Source organism: Tympanuchus pallidicinctus, unplaced genomic scaffold (genome assembly GCF_026119805.1).
Source record: "Tympanuchus pallidicinctus isolate F22 unplaced genomic scaffold, pur_lepc_1.0 scaffold2, whole genome shotgun sequence".
NCBI lineage: Eukaryota > Metazoa > Chordata > Aves > Galliformes > Phasianidae > Tympanuchus > Tympanuchus pallidicinctus.
In genome coordinates, this window is record NW_026294721.1 from 39,461,398 (window position 1) to 39,481,930 (window position 20,533).

A 20,533-nucleotide genomic window follows, 5' to 3' on the forward strand; every position below is an offset into this window, starting at 1 on the left:
AATCTTCTTTCCAAATAAGGAAATCAGTAAATTAGTAGCATAAGCTTGAGAGTGTCATTTCCAAATGTACACTTACTTTTTAAAATGGAATGTTGTTGTGCTTTGTTATTTTAGGAGATGCTGAAGAAGTGCCACTTATGTATGGAATCAATTGTTCAAGCCAAAGATAGACAGGCTGCTGAAGCCAACAAAAATGCAAGCATTCTTTTAGAGGAATTGGACTTGGAGAAGGCAAGTTAACGGTTTGGAGTTGGAAATATTTTTTTTAATAAGATTACAGTTTCACATTCCTTCAAGACCAGTAGATCTGTGAATGTCCATACTGGACTAGGAGTATGCGAAATCAATATAGTTGGAGCATCTAGTTGTCCAGGTTACCTTTGTACCTTCATTTCTGACTTTTACTAAGAGAAACTGGGTTAAGATACTCTGATGTGACTGTATTTCCTCTCTGTAAAATCCAAAAAAGGATTTTGAAGTACTTTTTGTTGTTGTTGTTCAGTATACAATAGGTGAGCATTTTGCAGTCATGTTGGTATGGAATTGGAGGTCTAAATTTAAATCCTATTTCGTGTCTTAAATAAAACAAAATATGTGGATAATATTCCTTGAAACCATAGTGTTGTAGAAGAGATGTTATTTTAAAAAAAAAAAAAACAAAGTATAAGTGTAGCGTCAAATGAGTGCACGTTTTATATCCAGCAGAGCTAACAACGTGGCACATCCTAACCTTTGAAAGGGAAATGAGTGTGTTGGGGCAGTACTGCTAAGTCGAACATGGTAGTCTTAGAATCCTGAAAACATGTACTGGAAAACTCATTTAAGATGGTGCCCTCTATTTCTACATCAACCTTCTGCTAACATGGGTAAACAATCTGTTTGGAAGAAGTAAATGTGAAAATATAGCTCAGAGAATTTAGCTGACTTTGTAAATGTGTTAGTCTAAAATGTAAGTTTTGCTTCTCAGGAAATGGAAAGGATTTGCTTTTTTTGAAATGCATGGAGCACACATTGTAATGTGTTTTAATTTTAGCTGCGGGAAGAAAGTAGGAGATTGGCTTTGGCTGCTAAAAGAGAGAAAAGAAAGGAAAAACGGAGGAAGAAAAAAGAAGAACAAAGAAGAAAATTAGAAGAAATTGAAGCAAAAAGTAAAGAGAATTTTGAACTTCAAGCTGCTCAGGAGAAAGAGAAGCTGAAAGCTGAAGGTGATTTCAGTCACTCGCCTTATTTGTGAAACGTGCCAATGAGTTTTTATTTCCAGTCTTCCTGTGGCTTTTCTTGTCAAAACTTGAGTACAGTTATCTTTGTGACCTGCTGAGCTTTTAGTGCTTTACCTTGTCTTATTATCAGTTCTGCGTCTTGTTATGGCTAAGGATTGCTGGCAGTAGGTTTGGTTCAGTGACACTTCAGGTTAACTTCACCACAGGAAATGTTTTTGCATGTTTTTACTTCCAGGTCCAATAAAACTGAAAACCAATTTTTTTTGCTCACAAACAGAATGATAATCTTGATCCAGTAAAAAAAAACAGCTGGCAACCACAAAATTCTGAATGTGTTGTCCTGTCTATCCAAATATTGGCTGTTCTGTATCTTGTGGTGTTGAACTGCATCTTCCTTTGTATGCTAATGGTTTTCACTGGCTGTTAGGTTGTACTGATAAGCTTCATATACTTGTTATTCCAGTAATTGCTTTTGTCTCTGTCTTTCCATGTCTGAATTTAGTTTCACTCTTTAATGAATTTCTGCTGTGTTTATTCCAAGATCAGAATGAGATGCTAGATAAGTTAGAGTAAGCAAGGCAAGAAGCTCAATGATATGATATGTTTAGTAGTTGTACAGATACCAGATTTGTTAGAGATTCTGCTTGATTCTTGGAGTATTTTGAAGTTGTTTGTGCAACATTTAACTTGATAAATGTTATTTGGAGCACAAAACCTTACAAGGTTTCTTGAAGTAGCTAAATTAGTACTGTTTTTTATTCTTCCACCAGATGATCCAGAGGTCCCAATGGAGCCTCCTAGTGCTACCACTACAACCACCATAGGTATATCTGCAACTTGGACAACTTTAGCAGGTTCTCATGGGAAAAGGAATAATACCATCACCACAACAAGCTCCAAAAGGAAAAACAGGAAAAACAAAGTAGCCCCTGATAACGTTCAGATCATATTTGATGACCAGCTCCCAATTTCTTATAACCAACCAGAAAAAGTAAATGGTGAATCTAAGAGCAGCAGTACTAGTGAAAGTGGTGATAGTGACAACATGAGGATTTCTAGCTGTAGCGACGAAAGCAGCAATAGCAACAGCAGCCACAAAAGTGACAATCATTCTTCCACAGCCGCTACTAACACACAGAGCAACAAAAAGCAGCCATCGGTTCTTGTTACTTGTCCAAAGGATGAGAGGAAAGCAGTTACTGGCAAATCATCCATAAAGTAAGTTGCTGTGACACCATATGCCTATTTAAAGTGGTTGTTGCACTACAATTGGGATCTACACCATTATCTGTATAGACCTATGTATTTAAATCAGTTTTTAGGAAGTGGGTGAAGCCATAGTGGTGTGTGAGGAGTGTAATAAAGGCGTATAATAATTATTGAAATTTAACATGAACTAAGTAGTAGATTCTGAAGCAAGACTCGTTGTCGTGGATCTGAAATGTAGAGAATTGTTAGGTTATTCAAAAATGCAGACATTTCAATTCATGCCACCTCTTAGTGTAGTGCTTCTGAGCTTTGTGGTAGTTATTTTGCTTTGTGCTATCTTGCCCAAGGCTGCTCAGGGTTTCAATTAAAAGTTTTGAGCTGGAGACAGCCTGGAAGTACTCTCCTGCCTTTTTAAGAGCTACAACTTTATTAGTATAATTTACAGAACTAATTAGAGAGCTTTGCTAGCTCTGGAATGCAAACTGGTTTGGATATACAAATCAGATATGCTCAAGATTTTTAACTGCTAGTGAGAAGTACTTATTCCCAGATATGGTGTACCATTTCATTCTCTGTGTGGGTATTGTGAGAACGCGAGGTCTTAACATGGAGAACTTGCTGTTCACTGCACCATGCTGTTTTGATGGAAGGTATCTTGAGTAGTAGGAATTTCTTCCTTGTCAATTGCAGCTCTTGGAATACAAATACCATTTTAGTCTTCATAAGCAGTTGCTGTTTTGTAGTGGGTGATCTGCTGACACCACAGGTTAACACTTTACTGAAAGGTTTCTGGGGACCAGAGGTGTGATAATCACTTAATTTTAACTCCGTGTTGTTATTAACGTGGCTTGTGCATTTTGATTTTTTTGTTTGTTTGATGTGCTAGAAGAGGAAATAGTTTGACAGGCTTCAGACTGGGTCTAGTGAAAGTCATTCTTGAGGTTTTCATTGTTAGTCTGCATTTTAATAGAAATTAATTTCTTTTAAAGGTTGTCTGAAGTGATCAGTGAAGTGACAAGTAATTCTTTGTCTACTTGCACAAAATCTGGTCCTTCCCCCCTTTCTTCTCCAAATGGAAAGCTTACCATTGCTAGCCCTAAACGTGGTCAAAAAAGGGAAGAAGGATGGAAGGAAGTTGTAAGAAGGTAAGTTAAACTTTTCCCTAATTTCTTCCTTGCCTTCTTTTTGGCTAATCTGCGCCTTACTTCTTGCCATTTGAAGCATTTCTTAGCTAGTGTTGTTCCTTTTTTTCTGTAGATCCAAGAAGGTTTCTGTTCCATCAACTGTCATTTCCAGAGTCATTGGCAGAGGAGGATGTAATATCAATGCCATACGTGAATGCACGGGAGCACACATAGACATTGACAAACAGAAGGACAAAACTGGAGATAGAATAATAACAATAAGGTAAGCTGACCATTATGTTTGGTCATTCCTGTGAGGAACTTTTTTGTTGCGAAACATGCTTATCTGTTTAGACGAATCTGTTCAACATGGATGGTTCCTTGACAGATGCAGATGCTGTTTCTGGACAGGGAAGATAAATAAGGTAGCAGAAACAGAGATGAACTATTTAGACAGTTCAGTTTTTAACTAGACGGCATTCTTTGGGTAGGAGTACTCAATTTTAGTTTCTTAAATAACGATCAGCAACAAAAAAGAAAGGGAGCCTCTTTCCTCTTTTTTTTTTTTTTTTTTTTTGGCCATCTGTTAGCATGACAGAAAAGTTGGCTGGATCCTGTTCTTGGGGTACTTCATTGTGTATAGGTGTTTAAAATTCACTTTTCTTTTCCTCTCCTTCTGTTCTTCAGGGGTGGCACGGAATCAACAAGACAGGCCACACAGTTGATTAATGCTCTGATTAAGGATCCAGATAAAGAAATTGATGAACTTATTCCAAAGAACCGCTTGAAAAGTTCATCTGCAAACTCCAAAATAGGGTCATCAACACCTGCCACCACTACAGCTGCTAACAGTTCTCTTGTGGGAATCAAAGTGACCACAGTAGCTGCTTCATCAACATCTCAAACTGCCTCTGCACTCACCGTGCCTGCAATTTCTTCAGCATCTAATCACAAAACCATTAAGAATCCAGTGAATAACGTGCGACCTGGTTTCCAAGTCTCTCTTCCATTAGCATATCCTCCTCCGCAGTTTGCACATGCTTTACTCGCTGCTCAGACTTTCCAGCAAATCCGTCCGCCTCGGTTGCCCATGACGCACTTTGGAGGTACTTTCCCACCAGCTCAGTCCACATGGGGTCCGTTTCCTGTTAGGCCGTTGAGCCCTGCAAGAGCTACCAATTCGCCTAAACCTCACATGGTGCCTCGCCATAACAGTCAGAACAGCAGTGGTTCTCAGGTGAATTCAGCAAGTTCTTTGACAACTAGTCCAACAGCTACAACAAGTTCAGTGGCTTCTACTGTGCCTGGTTCTTCTGCAAACGGCAGTCCAAGTTCACCTTCAGTCAGAAGGCAGCTTTTTGTTACTGTTGTGAAGACGTCAAATGCCACGACGACCACGGTGACAACCACAGCAAGTAACACCAGCACAGCGGCTACGAATGCCACATATCCAATTTCTACTGCCAAAGAACACTATCCTGCATCTTCCCCATCATCGCCTTCTCCTCCGGCACAGCCAGCAGGCGTTTCTAGAAGCAGTCCTTCAGACTGTGCAGCAACCTCTCCAAATAAAGGTGCACCTTCCACTGATCAGGAAGTGGGTAGTCCGCCAGCAGTAGAAACGAGCAGCTCGACCAGCACTAGGCAGCCCAGTACAGGTTCTGGGAGTTCTTCTGTGCACCCTGCTCATCAGCAGCCTCCGGGAGCTCCTCTGCAAGAAGCAAGACCCCCACTTCAGCAACCTCAGGTTCCTGCACCAGATCCTCGAATGGTTGTGCCTCCAAATTTAGCAGTGACAAGCTCATCTGCTCCTGTGGCAGGTCCAACAAATGCCCCAATGACCTATCCCATGTCTCAGACATCAATGGGGTCTTCTCAGCCTGCAGCTAAGATGGAAACCCCTGCCATCAGACCGCCTGTCCACGGAACCGGCAGCGTCCATAAGAATCCAGCTCCTGTGCAAAATTCTTCTGTTGCAGTCCTCAATGTTAATCATATCAAAAGACCCCCCAGCGTTCCTTCTTCAGTGCAGCTTCCTTCTACCTTAAGTACACAAAGTGCTTCTCAGAATTCAGCCCATCCAGCAAACAAGTCCATGGGTAACAATTTCAGTGCTACTTTACCATTTGGGCCCTTTAGCACATTGTTTGAAAACAATCCTACGTCTGCTCATGCCTTCTGGGGTGGTTCTGTCGTTTCATCTCAGACAACGCCAGAGTCTATGCTATCAGGAAAGTCTTCATTTTTGCCAAATTCAGAGCCTTTACATCAGTCTGATACTTCCAAAGCCCCAGGTTTTAGGCCCCCATTACAGAGGCCAGCTCCAAGTCCCTCAGGTAAGTCTGACTTGCTATGCATGGTAATTTTCTTCTAATAATTGCTGCGTGTTTTTGTGTTGAAAGCTTAACTATTTTCTACCGCAGCTTTTGTGATCAGTCATAGCAATGCTTGCTCTGCAATGAAAGCGTGCTCTAACACTATTATTCTTGTTTCTGTAAGTTTAGTAAGTTCATCCTTAAGTGACGCCTGTCAAATTCATACCTATTAGCAGCTGGTGAGCTTAATAGAAGTGAAGCTGTATTCTTTTTGCCATTCCACTGCATTGCAGTAACTGAGATAACAAAGCACTTTACAGTTGCTTTCACTTCTGTACCACATACCTATTCCAATTTTTGATAACTTGCTACTTTTTCTTAGACTACAGAAAAATGTATACCCTCTTCAAAGTGTTAGGATAAAAATATCTGTTTTAATGTGGACTTAATGAGAGGTGTATCTTAAATACTAAATTCAGGTTAAAAAAAAAAACAAAACTAATTATGCGGACTTGCTGAATAGCGTACAAAGATTTGTAGCCTTCAGCACAAATAGAAGCAGAGGTTGTCACAGAACTTGTTCTGCAGCTTCCAGAAAGTACATATCAAGCAGTTCTTACCATCTGTGCTTGTTTTACTAGAATCTCTCTGTTGGCAATGCAGCTTAATTCATGAATCGAGAAATTACACAGCTAGTTTTCCAGACTCTGTAAATATCAGGATGTTAAATAGTTCCTGAGGTGTGTTCCACAGTTATACCATGATCTGCTCTGCGCAGTTTCTGAAGCCTGCAGATGCAGTAGGTGAAGATGGAAGTGTCTACAGTGTCAGGAAGTGTCATGATAAGAAAGTAGCCCCTCAAAGCCTAAAGAACCTGCCTGAAAAAAAGAAATTGGGCCTTCATAAAGGATGGTGCAAAGGAGGCTGATACTGAACTGATACTGAACTGTTTTATTCTTCTGCCACTTAGCTAGAGGAAGTCATTCACTAGTATGACTAAAAATAATTTTGAAATAGTTTTGTAAATAAGAATAATAGTCAGGTATCGCAGCAGTTGAACATTAAGCTTTCTTAATGCTGTTTGAATCTTAAAATTTTAGATTGATTTTTTCCATTTCTTCTTTGAAGAGAATATTAAGGGGTAAATAATGTCTATAATCTGGATACCTCACCTAGAAAGGGCTCTTGCAGAATTGCTGCCACGTGGTCATTTTGTCATTCTTTTGCAAGCGAAAATATATCCCTGAGTTTGAAAAACAACACTTCAATCGTAATGTATATAAAAGATGTGTATATATACATACTCTTGTTTTCTAGCAACATAAAATGTATAGGATAAACCTTCAAATTTTCAGTATTTTTTGAGCTTTCTCCTGTATAAAATCCTGGTTTCTAAGCCTACAAAATTTAAGTTGCAGTAAAATGACTAGTTATCCTTCTGATGTTGTCTGTATCGGGATATGCATTCTGTTCCTTAATTTATTCCCTTTTAAGGTATCTGTATGATAATGTGAATCACTTGTGATGTATGTACTGCAGAATTGCTGGCTGCATATTGTCACGACTTAGAAAGCATGGAGTTTAAGAATTTCAATTATCTTGAAAATAATAGGAGAAAATCGTGACTGGTTGGATATAAGTTTTCCTTTTTCCCTTAAATGGGAGATCTTTTTATCTGGCAATAATGGGAGTTGCTTCTGCCAATTTCTCTTTTAGGTATTGTCAGTATGGATTCACCCTATGCTCCTGTAACACCTTCATCTACACACCTGGGTAACTTTGCCTCAAACCTTTCTGGAGGTCAGATATATGCACCTGGGGCACCTCTTGGTGGAGCACCTGCAGCTGCTAATTTTAACAGACAGCATTTTTCCCCACTTAGTTTATTGCCTCCATGTTCATCAGCATCAAATGGTGAGTTCTACTCAGCTGGAAGCAGTTGAGAAGCTATTGTATTTAAAATAAAAAAAAAAAGGCAGCCTTGTGTGACCTGTCACGACTACCTATTAATAGCCTACCTATTTTAGGAAGGCTTTTTTAGCAGCTGTGATTTTCCTCATGCTATTGAAGTTGCTTATTCTTGATGCCAGTAGCCCTGGAATGCTAATGTATGTGATTGTTTGAAGTGTAAGTAGTGTAAATCCTGTAATGATATTTTTACTAAAGCCAGTTCTGCAGATAAGCTGATATTTTTGATACTGTTAAAACAAAACTGTATAATGTGTTTCAAGGGAGGCTGCTTATGGCAAGGTCTGGTACCTTCTTCTGCCTATGCAGCAGAGTTCTTGGGCAGAAAAAAAATTCTATTGAATGCCAACTTATTCAGGGAACAAGTTAATCTGTTTTAGTAGAGAATATAAAAACAAAAAAATCCCCAACAATCAGCATCTCAAGATTAAAAACAAACAAAAAGCGAATTGCAGCTATGCTTTTGAATGTAATCCTCAAATCCTCTTTTGTTGATGTACAATAACGGTTAGTTTAAATTTTGAGCAGTCTGTTGCAGTGCATGTCTGCTATCTGATAGGGCTGATGGGATAGGATAGTACTCGTTTTGTTTAAGAATTAAAATGGATGATGAATGTCTCTGTGATACGTTGGTAAAACTGTTAAAATTACGTTGAACTATCTGCTGTATGAACATAGCAGTAATAAGCTATCCATTTGTATTTCTGATTTATACTTTGCCATTAAAGGATAGGTGTGTAGTGATGGGGTTGAGGGTCTGGCTGTTATTAAACATACTTTTTGCTTTTTTGTAGAATCTCCTGCTCAGTCAGTGTCTTCTGGAGTAAGAACACAGTCTCCCACCCCCTCAGCAGTGTCCTTGGGATCAGAAAAATCCAGTAATGTTTCTCAGGACAGAAAAGTTCCTGTTCCGATTGGGACTGAACGGTCTGCACGTATTAGACAAACTGGAACTTCTACTCCATCTGTTATTGGGAGCAACTTAGCTGCTCCAGTGGGACATAGTGGTATCTGGTCCTTCGAAGGTATAGGTGGCAATCAAGGTATGTAATGTAAACAGAAATCCATGCGTTTCCAGTTTACACCAATACTGTCTTCTTCTGTGCTTCCTTTGAAGCTGAAAAATGATGCAGAAGTGTGTCTCAAAGATGCTCTTTTTCTAAGGGAGTTGAGGAAGGATTTGTATTTGCTATGTAATCTATTTGCTCTATCAAGGTCACAGTAAATGTTCTTGTTTTGAAACAGCCTGGCTGTGAAGGCTTTTTACTCAGACAGACATAACAAAGGAGGTAAGACTGTGTTGTACAGGGATGAGTTGATAGGAAGATTCAATTTATTTAGGAAGAGGGGAAGATGAAAGTATGTGTTCCTTATTTTATCCAGTCACACTGTTTGCCTTTTACTGACATAAGTCTCTAGATTGTACTGCAGGCTCATGGAATTCAGTATTTCAGAATTTATTCAAAATTTACATTATATTGGGACAGGTTTTCTCAGCAAATAGGACTCTTAGCTGCAATTTATGAGTCTGCTTTGTGGTTTTTCTTGTTGGTTTTTTTTTTATGTTATTGGATTATTTTTTCCCTTCATTATCTACACTAAACTGGATTTGCTGTGAGATCATACTGGGTTACTCAGGCCTTTATTCAGTCTCATCTTGGAAATCTCCTAGGGTAAAAAACAAACTCTGAACAACCTGTTCCACTGTTTAACTGAGCAGTCAAAACATCTCTTAGGGTTTTGGTGGGGTGACAGTGAACGTTCCTCTAGTTTTTTCCCTAAGTGCATAATAGGGCTTATCCAGAGCTTTATTTCTTTAATGTTTGCCTCATCTATGTAGTGATATGCTAGTCATCATTAAGACTTCTGAAATTGAACATTTTTACTTGCATCCTCAAATCACAGCAGTTTCCCTTTGTCGCTTTGCTCTTGTAATATTACTGTATTTTTACTTTGTGGGTTAACTTCAGTGTTTGGTTTTCAGCTTAGAATAGAATTGACTCTTACTGAGAATTAGTTTCAGAAATATTTCTAAGGCTTTGAAAAATACTGACTTGCTGGATGTCTGAGACATGTACTAGTAGTGCTAAGTTGCCTCTAATGAATCCACGTGGTTAGAACATAAGCAGACGTATAGGTGGTCATTCTATGCTTTTGCTTATCATAAGAACTTCTGCCTGAGTTCATGGGGAAAAGAAATTTGAGAAAGAATGACAACAAAGTTCTGTGTTCTAAGTTGGAATGAAGTTCTGTGCAGGTGGATATGTGGGAAGTATAAACTGAGCAAATGTCACTTGTATAAATGTTACAGTGTACAAATGTTAGTACTGGTAAGCATCAGGAGTGGGTGTTAAGTATAATGTTGTTTCTGTGTTGGTCTGTTAGATAAAGTGGACTGGTGTCATAGTGGAATGGGGAGCCACATGATCCACAGGCCCATGTCTGATCCAGGTGTGTTTTCACACCAAGCCATGGAAAGAGACAGCACGGGAATCATAACGCCTTCTGGTACATTCCATCAGCCCGTTCCTGCAGGATACATGGACTTCCCAAAAGTTGGGGTAATGACCTTCTTGTTCTTGATATGTGCTGTACCACTTGATTTTTTTCTACATCTGTGTGTCTTGCAGATAGAGAACATGAGATACTGCTTGCTGGGCAGCTCAGCATCTGTGAGCAGTATTGCAGAAGCCTAAATCTAGCAAAATATCATATGCCCACAATGTAATAAAGATTATTCCTAAATTAAGGCTGCTTCTTACTACTTCAAGACAGAATGTCTTTTAATGTTGAGTCCCCTTTTGTATGTTTAATAGGAGTAGTGTTTGTGAATACATACTGATGCTTATTTTTTTTCCTCCCTCATAAGGGTATGCCTTTCTCTGTGTATGGGAATGCAATGATTCCTCCAGTAGCCCCCATCACAGATGGTACTGGGGGCCCAATATTTAATGGGCCTCATGCTGCTGACCCATCTTGGAACTCTCTAATAAAGATGGTTTCAAATTCCACAGAAAATAACGGGCCTCAGACGGTAATGTTTTTTATTCTTATGTTTGCAGTGTTGTTCTAGCTTAAGAAACCATGTGGTGAAGATGCAAGATCTTAGCTGGTAGAAAGTTTAAAAAAATGTCTCTCCTTTTTGCTTGTTTCTTAAGGTTTTTTTGCTTATTCCTTTCTACCTCTCCCCACAGTACAGACATAAAGACAATCTGTAAACATTAGTAGTCTATCCAAAATTAATAGAAAAAACAGCATCAGTAAGTTAATGCAGTTTAAAGAAGTGTACTTGAGAATTAGGATGTTTGGTTCCAGCTGAGTCTATTCAATTGGAGTAGGCACCTGGTTAATTACTGCAGATGAGCTGCTTTGTGTTGTAGGCAAGACCTTATCATTGGTAGTTCTTACACTAAATTCCATGTTTATTCTTAATTATACACTGATTTCTGTCATACTGACAGATACATGAGCAAAATACAGCCAACTGTTGGTCCTCAAGAAGTGGCTCTACTTTGTTATACTTGAGTTTTCCTGGAGTTTATCTTACTGGTATGTTTTGGGAAAGAACAGTTGAAGGTGACAGATTCAATTTCTCAGTGTTCTGAACTTTTATGAGGTAAAGAGGAAGGATAGCGTTTCACTCTGAAAGTTGATGTCTCATCTGAACTGCAACAGCAAAAAACGTGATGAAAATAAATCCACGTAGCTTATTGGTGACTGCTGTGTTTTCTGATGTAGTTCACTTCAGTGTGGTGGAAAATAAGCACTGCAATGTTGAAATACTTTGAGTTGAAACTCTTTGTACGTGGTACTAAGTAAAGCTATCTCTTTCAGGTGTGGACTGGAACTTGGACACCTCATATGAACAGTGTGCATATGAACCAACTTGGCTGAGTGGGATCAACGTGCTAGACTTGAGATTCCTTTTTCCAGAGGAAAATAAAAATGGCAGAAACAGTTTATGTGCTCCCAGATCATTCTACTGATGTGCTTGACTGAAGTGTGTAGGCTTTTTGCAGAAGAACTTACTAACTGACCTTTTTCTGTGAACATTGTGACTGCCCATTCCCCACCATCATACGTTTCAACTTAGTTAGCCTTTATTCTTTCCTTTTTTTTTTTTTTTTTTTTTTTTTTTTTGACATAACTTTCTGTTGAAGCTGTTCTTTGGCTGGTTGGTTTTAGTACTGTAAACTGCTTCTGAGCAAACACAGAAATTTAGCAAAATTATGTAAACTTGATCCTGAAGTTTTAGAATGGCAAATAAATGTACAATTGTTTACATAACAAATGGCTAAGCAGAAAGTAAATTTCAATATGTCAGTATAGAGGCTCTACTTTATGTAGACTTAAATTAATGTGAGATATGTACCTTCATATTCAGAAATCTGGATGTTTCCTTCATACATTAAACTATTAATAAGCATAACTTTTCTACTTGTGTAATTTAAGTACAGTGTAAAAACTGGGCATTATCAGAGGGTTTTTTCAAATGTGTGTTGGATTTTTTTTGAGAAGGTATACATCAGTTGTAACCAGATATTAATTTTCTTACGTGGAAAGCTTTTCAGACTAAAGTGCTTGAGAAAGCAGGAGTTCGGCACATTAAGAGTTGCCCGGTAAAGAAGGTAAATGTGTCACACTGCACCGTCTGTTGAAAACTTCTTGTTGGGTTCATGCAGCTAGGTCTCTTCTTCTGTTCTTGAGTGTTCTCAGAGTTTCTGTTCCTCCAGTTCCTTCTTTTGCCTGCAAAAGTCATTTCAAGAGATACATACTCTGTATGTGTTACTTCAAGAGCAAGAATATTAACTTGCTGTTGCAGTAGAGCTTCACTGATGAAAACTGGCTCCAAGTGAAGGCTTATTTCAGAATAAGTGGCTTTGTTGTAGTATAGTGTCTTGTTCCGAACTGGATTGTTGACCAGTTAAGGTTTGTCTTGAGAAGTCCAATGAATAATTCCTTACTGTCGCCTTCTTCACTTACAGAATGAACACCAATACCAGGAAACAAATTCCTTGGGTCCTGTACGGCAAGGCAGTGATATGCAAAGCTTGAGTCAAATTCCTGTACGGTTTGTGTATGTGTGGCTTAAAGTATATTTACAAGTTGAGTGTGGTTTTGTGCCAGATGGTGTCGTCCACCATGATCTGTTACTAGTTATTCTGTGTGGGTGATGGCTGAATGGAAACTTGTTCTTTCTCTTGCTCTGCGTCACTTGAATTCAACTCCCTGGAAGAAACACCAACTTAGTTATACGGCCTGCTTCTCAGGCAGTAATTTTTGAAGTGTTTTTTTGCATTTGTTATGTTAATTGTTAGTTAGCCAGAGAGAAGAAAAATACTTTTCCAAAGAAACCTGCTGCCTTTTAAAAATTCTGCTATTTCTGAGAAAAGAAAACCCAAGTTTTGCATGTACTGATGTCCCTATATGTGCCCTTACGTGATGTGCTAAGTAAGCAAGTTCATTTTTTCCAGCTGTCTAATTACCTGACATACAGTGTCTAAAGAACAGATTGTATCAAAATGGGTACCAAACTGTAGAATTGCTATGAAAGATGATTGCAATTCCATTTTAGCACCTTATAATGAGTGAAGAATAGTGCCATTCAGGTCTTCTGTGTGACCTCAAGCCCTCTTTTAGAACCTTGTTTACTGCTTCAGTGCTAACTAGGATTCTTTGCATTCTTATTCTGAAATAATCCTTCTAACCAGTACCACTCACCACTTATTACAGCAATGTATTCCATGGGTCAAAAGAACAGAGTTTTAGGATGTGGTTTCTTAACGTGTTATTTTGTTGACTTGAAAATTCCAACTGTTGGCCGGGGAGCTCAGGCTCGATGCTACACCTGTGGCAAGGGGCTTGCTAAACAAAATTCTGGGGTCTGTGGAAGTCTGTACTAGGAGCATTTTCTTTCAGATACATTTTTTTTATATTTCAACTGTACTGCATTTTATTTGACCAATAAAAAAAGGAACATACTCTTTTGAGACCTGGCAGGTCTTTTTTTTTTTTTTTCTTAAAGAACAAAACCACTGTTAACTAGTGGAACTGTGTAAACAGGGTTCAGGAAAGAGGTAAGTTGATAGAGTTGGCTACCCAGCGCACTTTCCAGCCGCTCGCAAGGAAGTGGGGCCAGCCCTCGCACAGCCATTTGCCCTTCCCTTGCCCGCACCCAACATGGCGCCGGCGAAGCGTCCTCTGGCGCATGCGCGAAGGCAGGAGCTGCGCGGCGGGAGCTGCGCGTGCCGTGACCGTGAGGCATGTGGCGGCTCGCGCGGTCGCTGAGGCAGAGCGGCTCGAGCTGGCAGTTGGGCGGTGCGGCCGTCGCTCGGTTGACGGTCGCCGCGGGGTCTCCGGCGCCGAGCGGGAGCCCCGGCGGTTGGTACGAGTGGCTGGCGCAGTCGGTCCCCGTGCACTGGGCGGAAGATGGGCTGGTGGCACTGCAAGCGGCCGCGGGGCTCCCGTGGTGGGCCGCCATCGTGTGCGGCTGCGCCCTGCTCCGCAGCGCCGTCACCTTGCCGCTGGCCGCGCACCAGGGCCGCCTCCTGGCCAAGGTGGGTCCGCGCGCTGAGGGAACGGGGCTGCGCCGGCGGCAGCGTGTCGCTGCGTGACGGACGCTGCGCGTTTGTGCTTTTCTGTGCCCTTTCTTCGCTAGGTCCTTAGGGCTTATGGGGCGTGGATCACTGCTGCCAGAGCAAGCGTCATTTGGGGTTATGGAGTTGTGTATTCGTAGAGTCGCGTAATCGCAGGGTGATTTAGGTTAGAAGGACCTTAAAGCCCGCCCAGTTCCAGCCCCCTGCTGCGGCTCCTGCTGCCCCTCTGCACCTCCGGGGACGGGGCACCCGCATCCTTTCTGGGCAGCCTGTGCCAGGACCTCGTTGTCCTCTGAGCAAAACATTTCTTCCTGGCGTTTAACCTAAGCTCCCCTCTTATACTTTAAAGCCCTTCCCGTGAGATAACGGTGGGCAAGGTCTGGCTGGTGGAGACAGGTGTGTTTCTCAGATGGTTCTTCAGTGACTAACTCAAAGGTGCTGCAGTTTAACTTTTTATGCGCTTGTTACATTTAACTGTTTGTCAGGTCATAAACATTATTTCCTTTTCTTTAGCTAGTTGGAAAATTTGCAGCCTGAGATTAAAAAGCTAGCTGAGCAGCTTCGCTATGAAGTTTCTGTTCGTGGAAAGCAACTGGGTTGGTCTGAAAAGGTTGCCAGGTAAGATGGTGATGATTGTGTATGCCTTACAAATTCATTCCAGGTGGAAGGTCCTCCTAACACTCTGCTTTTGCTAGAGACTTAGATCATGTTAGTGCTTTTATGGCTTGTTTGCGTTGGATATATCTTAACAGGCAGAATAACAGTTTCAAAGCTCTGAATTTCTGATAGGTTTATGATTTCAGGGCCAAATCTAAGCATTTTTGTCTTAATGTCAGCAGTTTTCTTAGCTATCTAAAAGCATCAGATCATGGCTAGGGACTTAAAGCTTGGAAGACTGTGGTTTTGGCCCTTGATGTGTGATACTGTAAACCCATGCAGTAGCAGTGGATATTAGCTGGGCTACTGAAGGCTGTTTAACTGGCCAGTGATGTGCGTTGGGAAAGCGATAGCCTTGGTCAGGCAAAAATCACCACAGAATATTGGACAAGTCACTGCTCGCAGCTAACAGTGATGTGAGAAGTTGCTTAGATGAGTGAGTAGGACTATGAGTTGGGAGGAAAGGGGTACGTAAATCATGTTGATATGCACAGCCTGTTCAATTGATAGTTCAGAATTTGAGAAGCCCTTGTACTGTAATATGGTATTTGTTTTGTATTGTTTTCTGTCCTTTCTAAAAGATTCCACTTTAAGAAGAACCTGCAGAGGATTATTACAGAACTGTACATTCGAGACAACTGCCATCCATTCAAAGCTACCTTATTGGTGTGGGTACAGATTCCAATGTGGGTCTGCGTGTCTCTTGCATTGCGCAACTGCAGTGTTGGTGCTTTGGACTCAGAAGGTGATCTGTTAGAATATATACTCTCAAAACAGTCGTTTGTCCTTTCATTTCTGTTTATACATGTCCTTATTTAGTTAAAAAATGTGATCTCCCAAGTCTGATGTATGAGCTACTCTACTATGAAGTTTTTAAATGTAGCCCGATTTAATCATAGCTAAATATTTAATAATATTGAATCTCAAAGGTTTTGATTAGGTACTATGTTTGTGTTGTTGATCTAGAGCAGGCCACAGATTGTTTAAACAAGGAGCTTGCTTCTGGGCCACACCTTTGCTTTTCTCTGGTCGGCTGGTGATCACTGGATCCAGATCTGTATAAACACTTTGCTGATCTCAGCTTATATGCACTCAGTATTGATAATGGAGTTGTGAGCTGTAGGATGCCTGTTTTAAAAGTAGTATTAGGATCTGAGCACTGGGAACAATGTGGAACATTTTGTTACATCATACAGGCATTTAATTGTATTGTGGTCTACTGGAGACAGTTATTAGAAAAAAGACTCTGGATTTTTCTGCGCACAACATAGATTAGGAAGTAATGCTACCCATGTGACAGTATGTTCACTAATAATTGTATTTATTTCTTCTTAGTTTCATACAAAAAATAAATACAAGGTGAAAGTTAGAGGCTTTTAAGTAACAATTCTGGTATATTCTGATATTTTAGGACAAGTTACAGTTTGGTATTCTAAAAAAAGTGATGTTAAGCAAAATGTAGTTGCTGCAGATCCACAGATAGTCACCGTATGTTCCTATATTGCTTGTTCTCCTTTTGCTTTCTGAAAAGGTTGTTCAGATCTGCCTGATTTTGATCACTAGCTGACCTGAATCAGTGGCTGTCACAAGCCAACCTGTATTTCACTTGTCTTCCTCCATTTTTTCCTAGTGTTCCTAGCAGAATCCTCAGGGTGGTCTTTCACATAGAAGATTTTTGTTCTGATAAAATTTATTATGTAGATAAGATGCTTCTAGAAACTTGGATAATTTCTCTGCAATACTTGGCACAATTCTGACGAATTTGAAGTAGAGGATAACCCTTAATTCCTTTTCTTCTTTATGTTGTTGTTTCAGTTCAAGAACAGTTTTCGACAGGTGGAACACTGTGGTTTACAGACCTCACAGCACCAGATTCCACATGGATTATGCCAGTTTCACTTGGACTCTTGAATTTGCTGATAGTGGAGGTATGTTGGTGGAATAAACAGGACAATTCCAAAAGGATCCATATACATACTGTAGAAGTCTAAGGCAGTGTTACCACTTACAAAACACAGTAACATGATTGATACTGTGACTGCTTTAAATACATTGATCGGAAGTGAAGATAGCCTAATGATGCTGTGTGCATGTGTCTGCGTTGTTTGGAGATTATTAATAATAACATGACATGTCTGAGAAACTTTGTTTGCTTGGTTTGAACCTCGGTGATGTTCAGTCTCAACTCTGAAGTTGCTCCTAAAAGTTGCTGCTCTAATGAGCTCCCTGCTTTTAAAGCATGAAGATGCATCCCAGAAATACTTCGTTAGTGCATTGTGGTGGAATTTAATGATATTATTCTTAATATATTGTAGAATCCAGAACTTCAGAAGATAGTTGGGAGATGAGTAAACAAACATATTTTAAATAATAATTTTACTTTCCCACATATTTTTTTAATGGAAAAGTTTTTATTTATCTTTGCCTTTAATCATTAATTTAATCATTAATCATCTGGATTTCATTACTTCTTCATTGTCGTCTGTGACAAGTGGACTAAAACTGCCTTATGAGATTAAAAGTCATTGGTGATTGCACACTTGATTCTGTTATCTTTCAGTTTTCCAGCCACTGTTTCTTCTCCTGTTCGTAGCCCCTTCTGGAAGGGCTGTGCTCAGGAACTAGCTGTTGGCAATTTTGGATGTGCCATCACAGCTTTTTTAATGCACTGCTTTGAGATTATTTGGAAGAGTGCTTTGCTAGCTTATGATTTATTTATTTTTTTTGCTACAGAGTATTAATAATATCGAATGTGAAACAAGGGAAAGATGTTACCAATGTGCTAACTGAACTGGATAATGAGAAAAGGAACATAACGTGTGATCAGGAATACAGGCTTACAGGAGATTCTGCTGTTGCCTTTTTTTCTCATTTTAGTTGTTTCAAAAAGAACTTTCTTTTGTAACTGCGGGCTTCTCCCTTCTTCCCTTCAGATCTTTGCTTCACAAAAACTGGAAGCTTCCAGGTTCCAGAAGCTTGCTACAAATTTCTTTAGAGTGTTGTCAGTAGTAATGGTCCCTATTGCTGCAACAGTCCCCTCGGTATGTATGGAGTCTTAATGCTGCGTCCTTTCACGTGTGACTGTTGTGCCCCAATTTCATATGTTCATAGCGCTTAAAGGATGGCCCAAATGCCTGATCTGCTTAATAGATTTCTTATAATTTATATGTGTATAAAATAATCTCTGAAAAAAAAAAAAAAAAAAATCTAGTAGTGTCCATTACACTGTGCCTTCTGTCTGAGTTTGTGCTTGAATTATTAACGCACTGGGCTATTTTTGTTCGCTGATAAAGAATCTGCAGTGACTGTTTCTAAACATTATTTTCTCAAACAAGGGTTTGGAAAGAAATTCAGAGGGCTAGCATCCTTTTTGTGATTTCAGAAATGAGAGGCAGTGTTTATCTAAGGAAGCATAGCCAAAGCTTTGGTATGTACATGTTTGCTTCCTGTAAGAAGAGAACGCCTTATTTTTGTAGATTGGGAAACTTTCCACATCCTTCTTAAAACAGTTGTTATTTTTATCCACTGTTTTACTTGGAATGCTTCTGCAGTGGTATAGAAAACAGTGCATATAGTTGTCTCATTGGATTTATTTTGTCTGAAATGTAGGTGTTTAAGCGTGGTTAAGTATGAATTAATTTATGAACTGTTGTTGAGCTGCAGTATAGATGATATTTTTCTCTCAGAATGGTTGGGAGCAGAAAATCATACGCTAAATACACTGCGCTCCATTTCAAATATAGGTTCGTTGTTTTTCTTATAACTGGGAACGTGGCTGTGGTTTGTGAAGAGCTGCCTAAATTACACCTAGGAAGGCTGAACTCGGTGTTTGTCTTGTTGCAGTCCATGGCGTTGTATTGGTTGTCCTCAAGCTTCATGGGACTCTCTCACAACCTGTTGCTCCGTTCTCCAACTGTTCGCCGACTGTGTTGCATACCGAGGACCAAATCTGACTCAGATACTCCTTACAGGGATATTGTGGCTGCCTTGAGTACCAAATACAGTTTTAAGAAATAACACGCTTTGAACTGTCGGAAGAGCTATCCCACATAATTCGTGTGTGTCATTGAGAAGTGGTGTTTTGTTGAGATGCTCACTGTAAAGTGCTACAGCTGAAATTATATTTCTTTTCCAAATAAAACATTGATTATCTGGCTAAAAGGAATGATTCATCAACACAAATATATGTTTTGGGAAGTTTGGTTCCAAAGATGTTAGTTTTGCAATTTGAATAGTCCAGTAATGCAAGTTTGTCCCCTAAGTTGTAAAGAGTTATGAAGATAAATCTGTGACCCATCTAGGCTACTTTCTTGTAGCAAAGCTGGTTTGACCTATGGACTAGTGAACAAAATTTTGGGGTTGGGGAGAGGGTGGATGGACTTTGCAGTTACTGGCTCATTTCTTAATTGAGATATCATCAGTTGATATTCACGTGGTTCGTGTTGCAGTCTTTGTAAGAGTTCTCATACATGATTTCCTCAAACTGCAAAGTAAACTGGATCATTGTCCGTCTTTCTGCATTAGATTTGGAATTAGGAGGACAAGTTTATTGTTTCTGGTGAATCTCTTATCGAGTGACAGCATTATGTTGGGGTTTTTTACGTGTCAGTGTAATTGTATGTAGGCACTTCTGTAGGGTTAAACTGTGTTTATGTGTAAACTGTGTTTATGTGTAGCCTTGCTCTACATTTTAAGTCAGCAGATGTGCATTGTGACAAAACTTGTGTCCCGTTGCTCAAAAGTTTGTGCAAGTCTGATCTCCTTAAAGGTAATTTATCATCTTAGAGAAGCAGCAATTGGGGTAGAAATGCTGTATCATTCTCATACCGCAAAAACATGATTCGTGATGTAACCGTTAAAGTCGGTGCTCAGTAATATTTGGTAAGTGGAAGTTAGTTTTAAAGTAACTGTGGTTGTTTGTGTGTGTTTGTGGGGTTTTGTTTGTTGGTTTTGTTTACTGTTCTGTGTTGTGTTGGTTGGTTGGTTGGTTGTTTGTTTTAAGAAAAAACTTCAGCATTGAGAAAAGAGAAAAGGCAAAGAGAGTACCAGGCTGGCAGCAGCCAACAGTAAGAAATCAGTGGTCACGTGCCTTCATCAAGGCTCCGTGCTCCTTTGTTTTATTTCTCCTGTTGGTTTGTTTCTTGCGTCTTTGTTTCCCTCGTGGAGCAAAGGATGGGTTGAAGGATTCACCAAGACTTTGCCCTATAGACATGCAGGCATGGCTCTTCAAAATGTTTGCTTGAACTTAAGCATTAGTAGCTTTCAGTTCTGATGTTGCACTGCAACACATGGGTGTATTTTCGCTAGGGACATTTGTGATGTTCTCTCCCATACTTGCTTCAGGAGCATAAAAAGATCTTGTGTAAGTGTTATTTTCTAGTTACATTTTATTTATCTTTACTGTTCATCAGTTTTACTGTTTCTTTATGAATAATGGTAATGTA

The 20,533-nt window shown here is 39.7% G+C and overlaps 2 protein-coding genes across 8 annotated transcripts in view; both read left to right on the forward strand.

Annotated features, from left to right (window-relative positions):
- Nucleotides 1–12,265, forward strand: part of ANKRD17 (ankyrin repeat domain 17) — an 81,299-nt gene extending 69,034 nt beyond the window's left edge. For all 7 annotated transcript variants that reach the window (XM_052683176.1, XM_052683177.1, XM_052683181.1 and 4 more), the window contains 11 exons: nt 115–231; nt 1,034–1,205; nt 1,991–2,438; nt 3,419–3,574; nt 3,687–3,836; nt 4,241–5,889; nt 7,585–7,782; nt 8,631–8,879; nt 10,222–10,397; nt 10,706–10,870; nt 11,671–12,265. In XM_052683176.1, coding sequence (XP_052539136.1) covers nt 115–231; nt 1,034–1,205; nt 1,991–2,438; nt 3,419–3,574; nt 3,687–3,836; nt 4,241–5,889; nt 7,585–7,782; nt 8,631–8,879; nt 10,222–10,397; nt 10,706–10,870; nt 11,671–11,730 — 3,540 coding nt within the window. In that variant the 3' untranslated portion in view covers nt 11,731–12,265. The remainder of the gene's footprint in view (nt 1–114; nt 232–1,033; nt 1,206–1,990; nt 2,439–3,418; nt 3,575–3,686; nt 3,837–4,240; nt 5,890–7,584; nt 7,783–8,630; nt 8,880–10,221; nt 10,398–10,705; nt 10,871–11,670) is intronic.
- A 1,599-nt stretch (nt 12,266–13,864) lies between these two features.
- Nucleotides 13,865–19,250, forward strand: LOC128080717 (cytochrome c oxidase assembly protein COX18, mitochondrial). Its single transcript, XM_052683252.1, has 6 exons — nt 13,865–14,393; nt 14,950–15,050; nt 15,671–15,834; nt 16,905–17,017; nt 18,023–18,130; nt 18,933–19,250. Exons 1-6 carry the CDS (start codon nt 14,100–14,102, stop codon nt 19,104–19,106), a joined length of 954 nt encoding a protein of 317 aa, XP_052539212.1. The 5' UTR covers nt 13,865–14,099; the 3' UTR covers nt 19,107–19,250.
- The last annotated feature ends 1,283 nt before the right edge of the window (nt 19,251–20,533 follow it).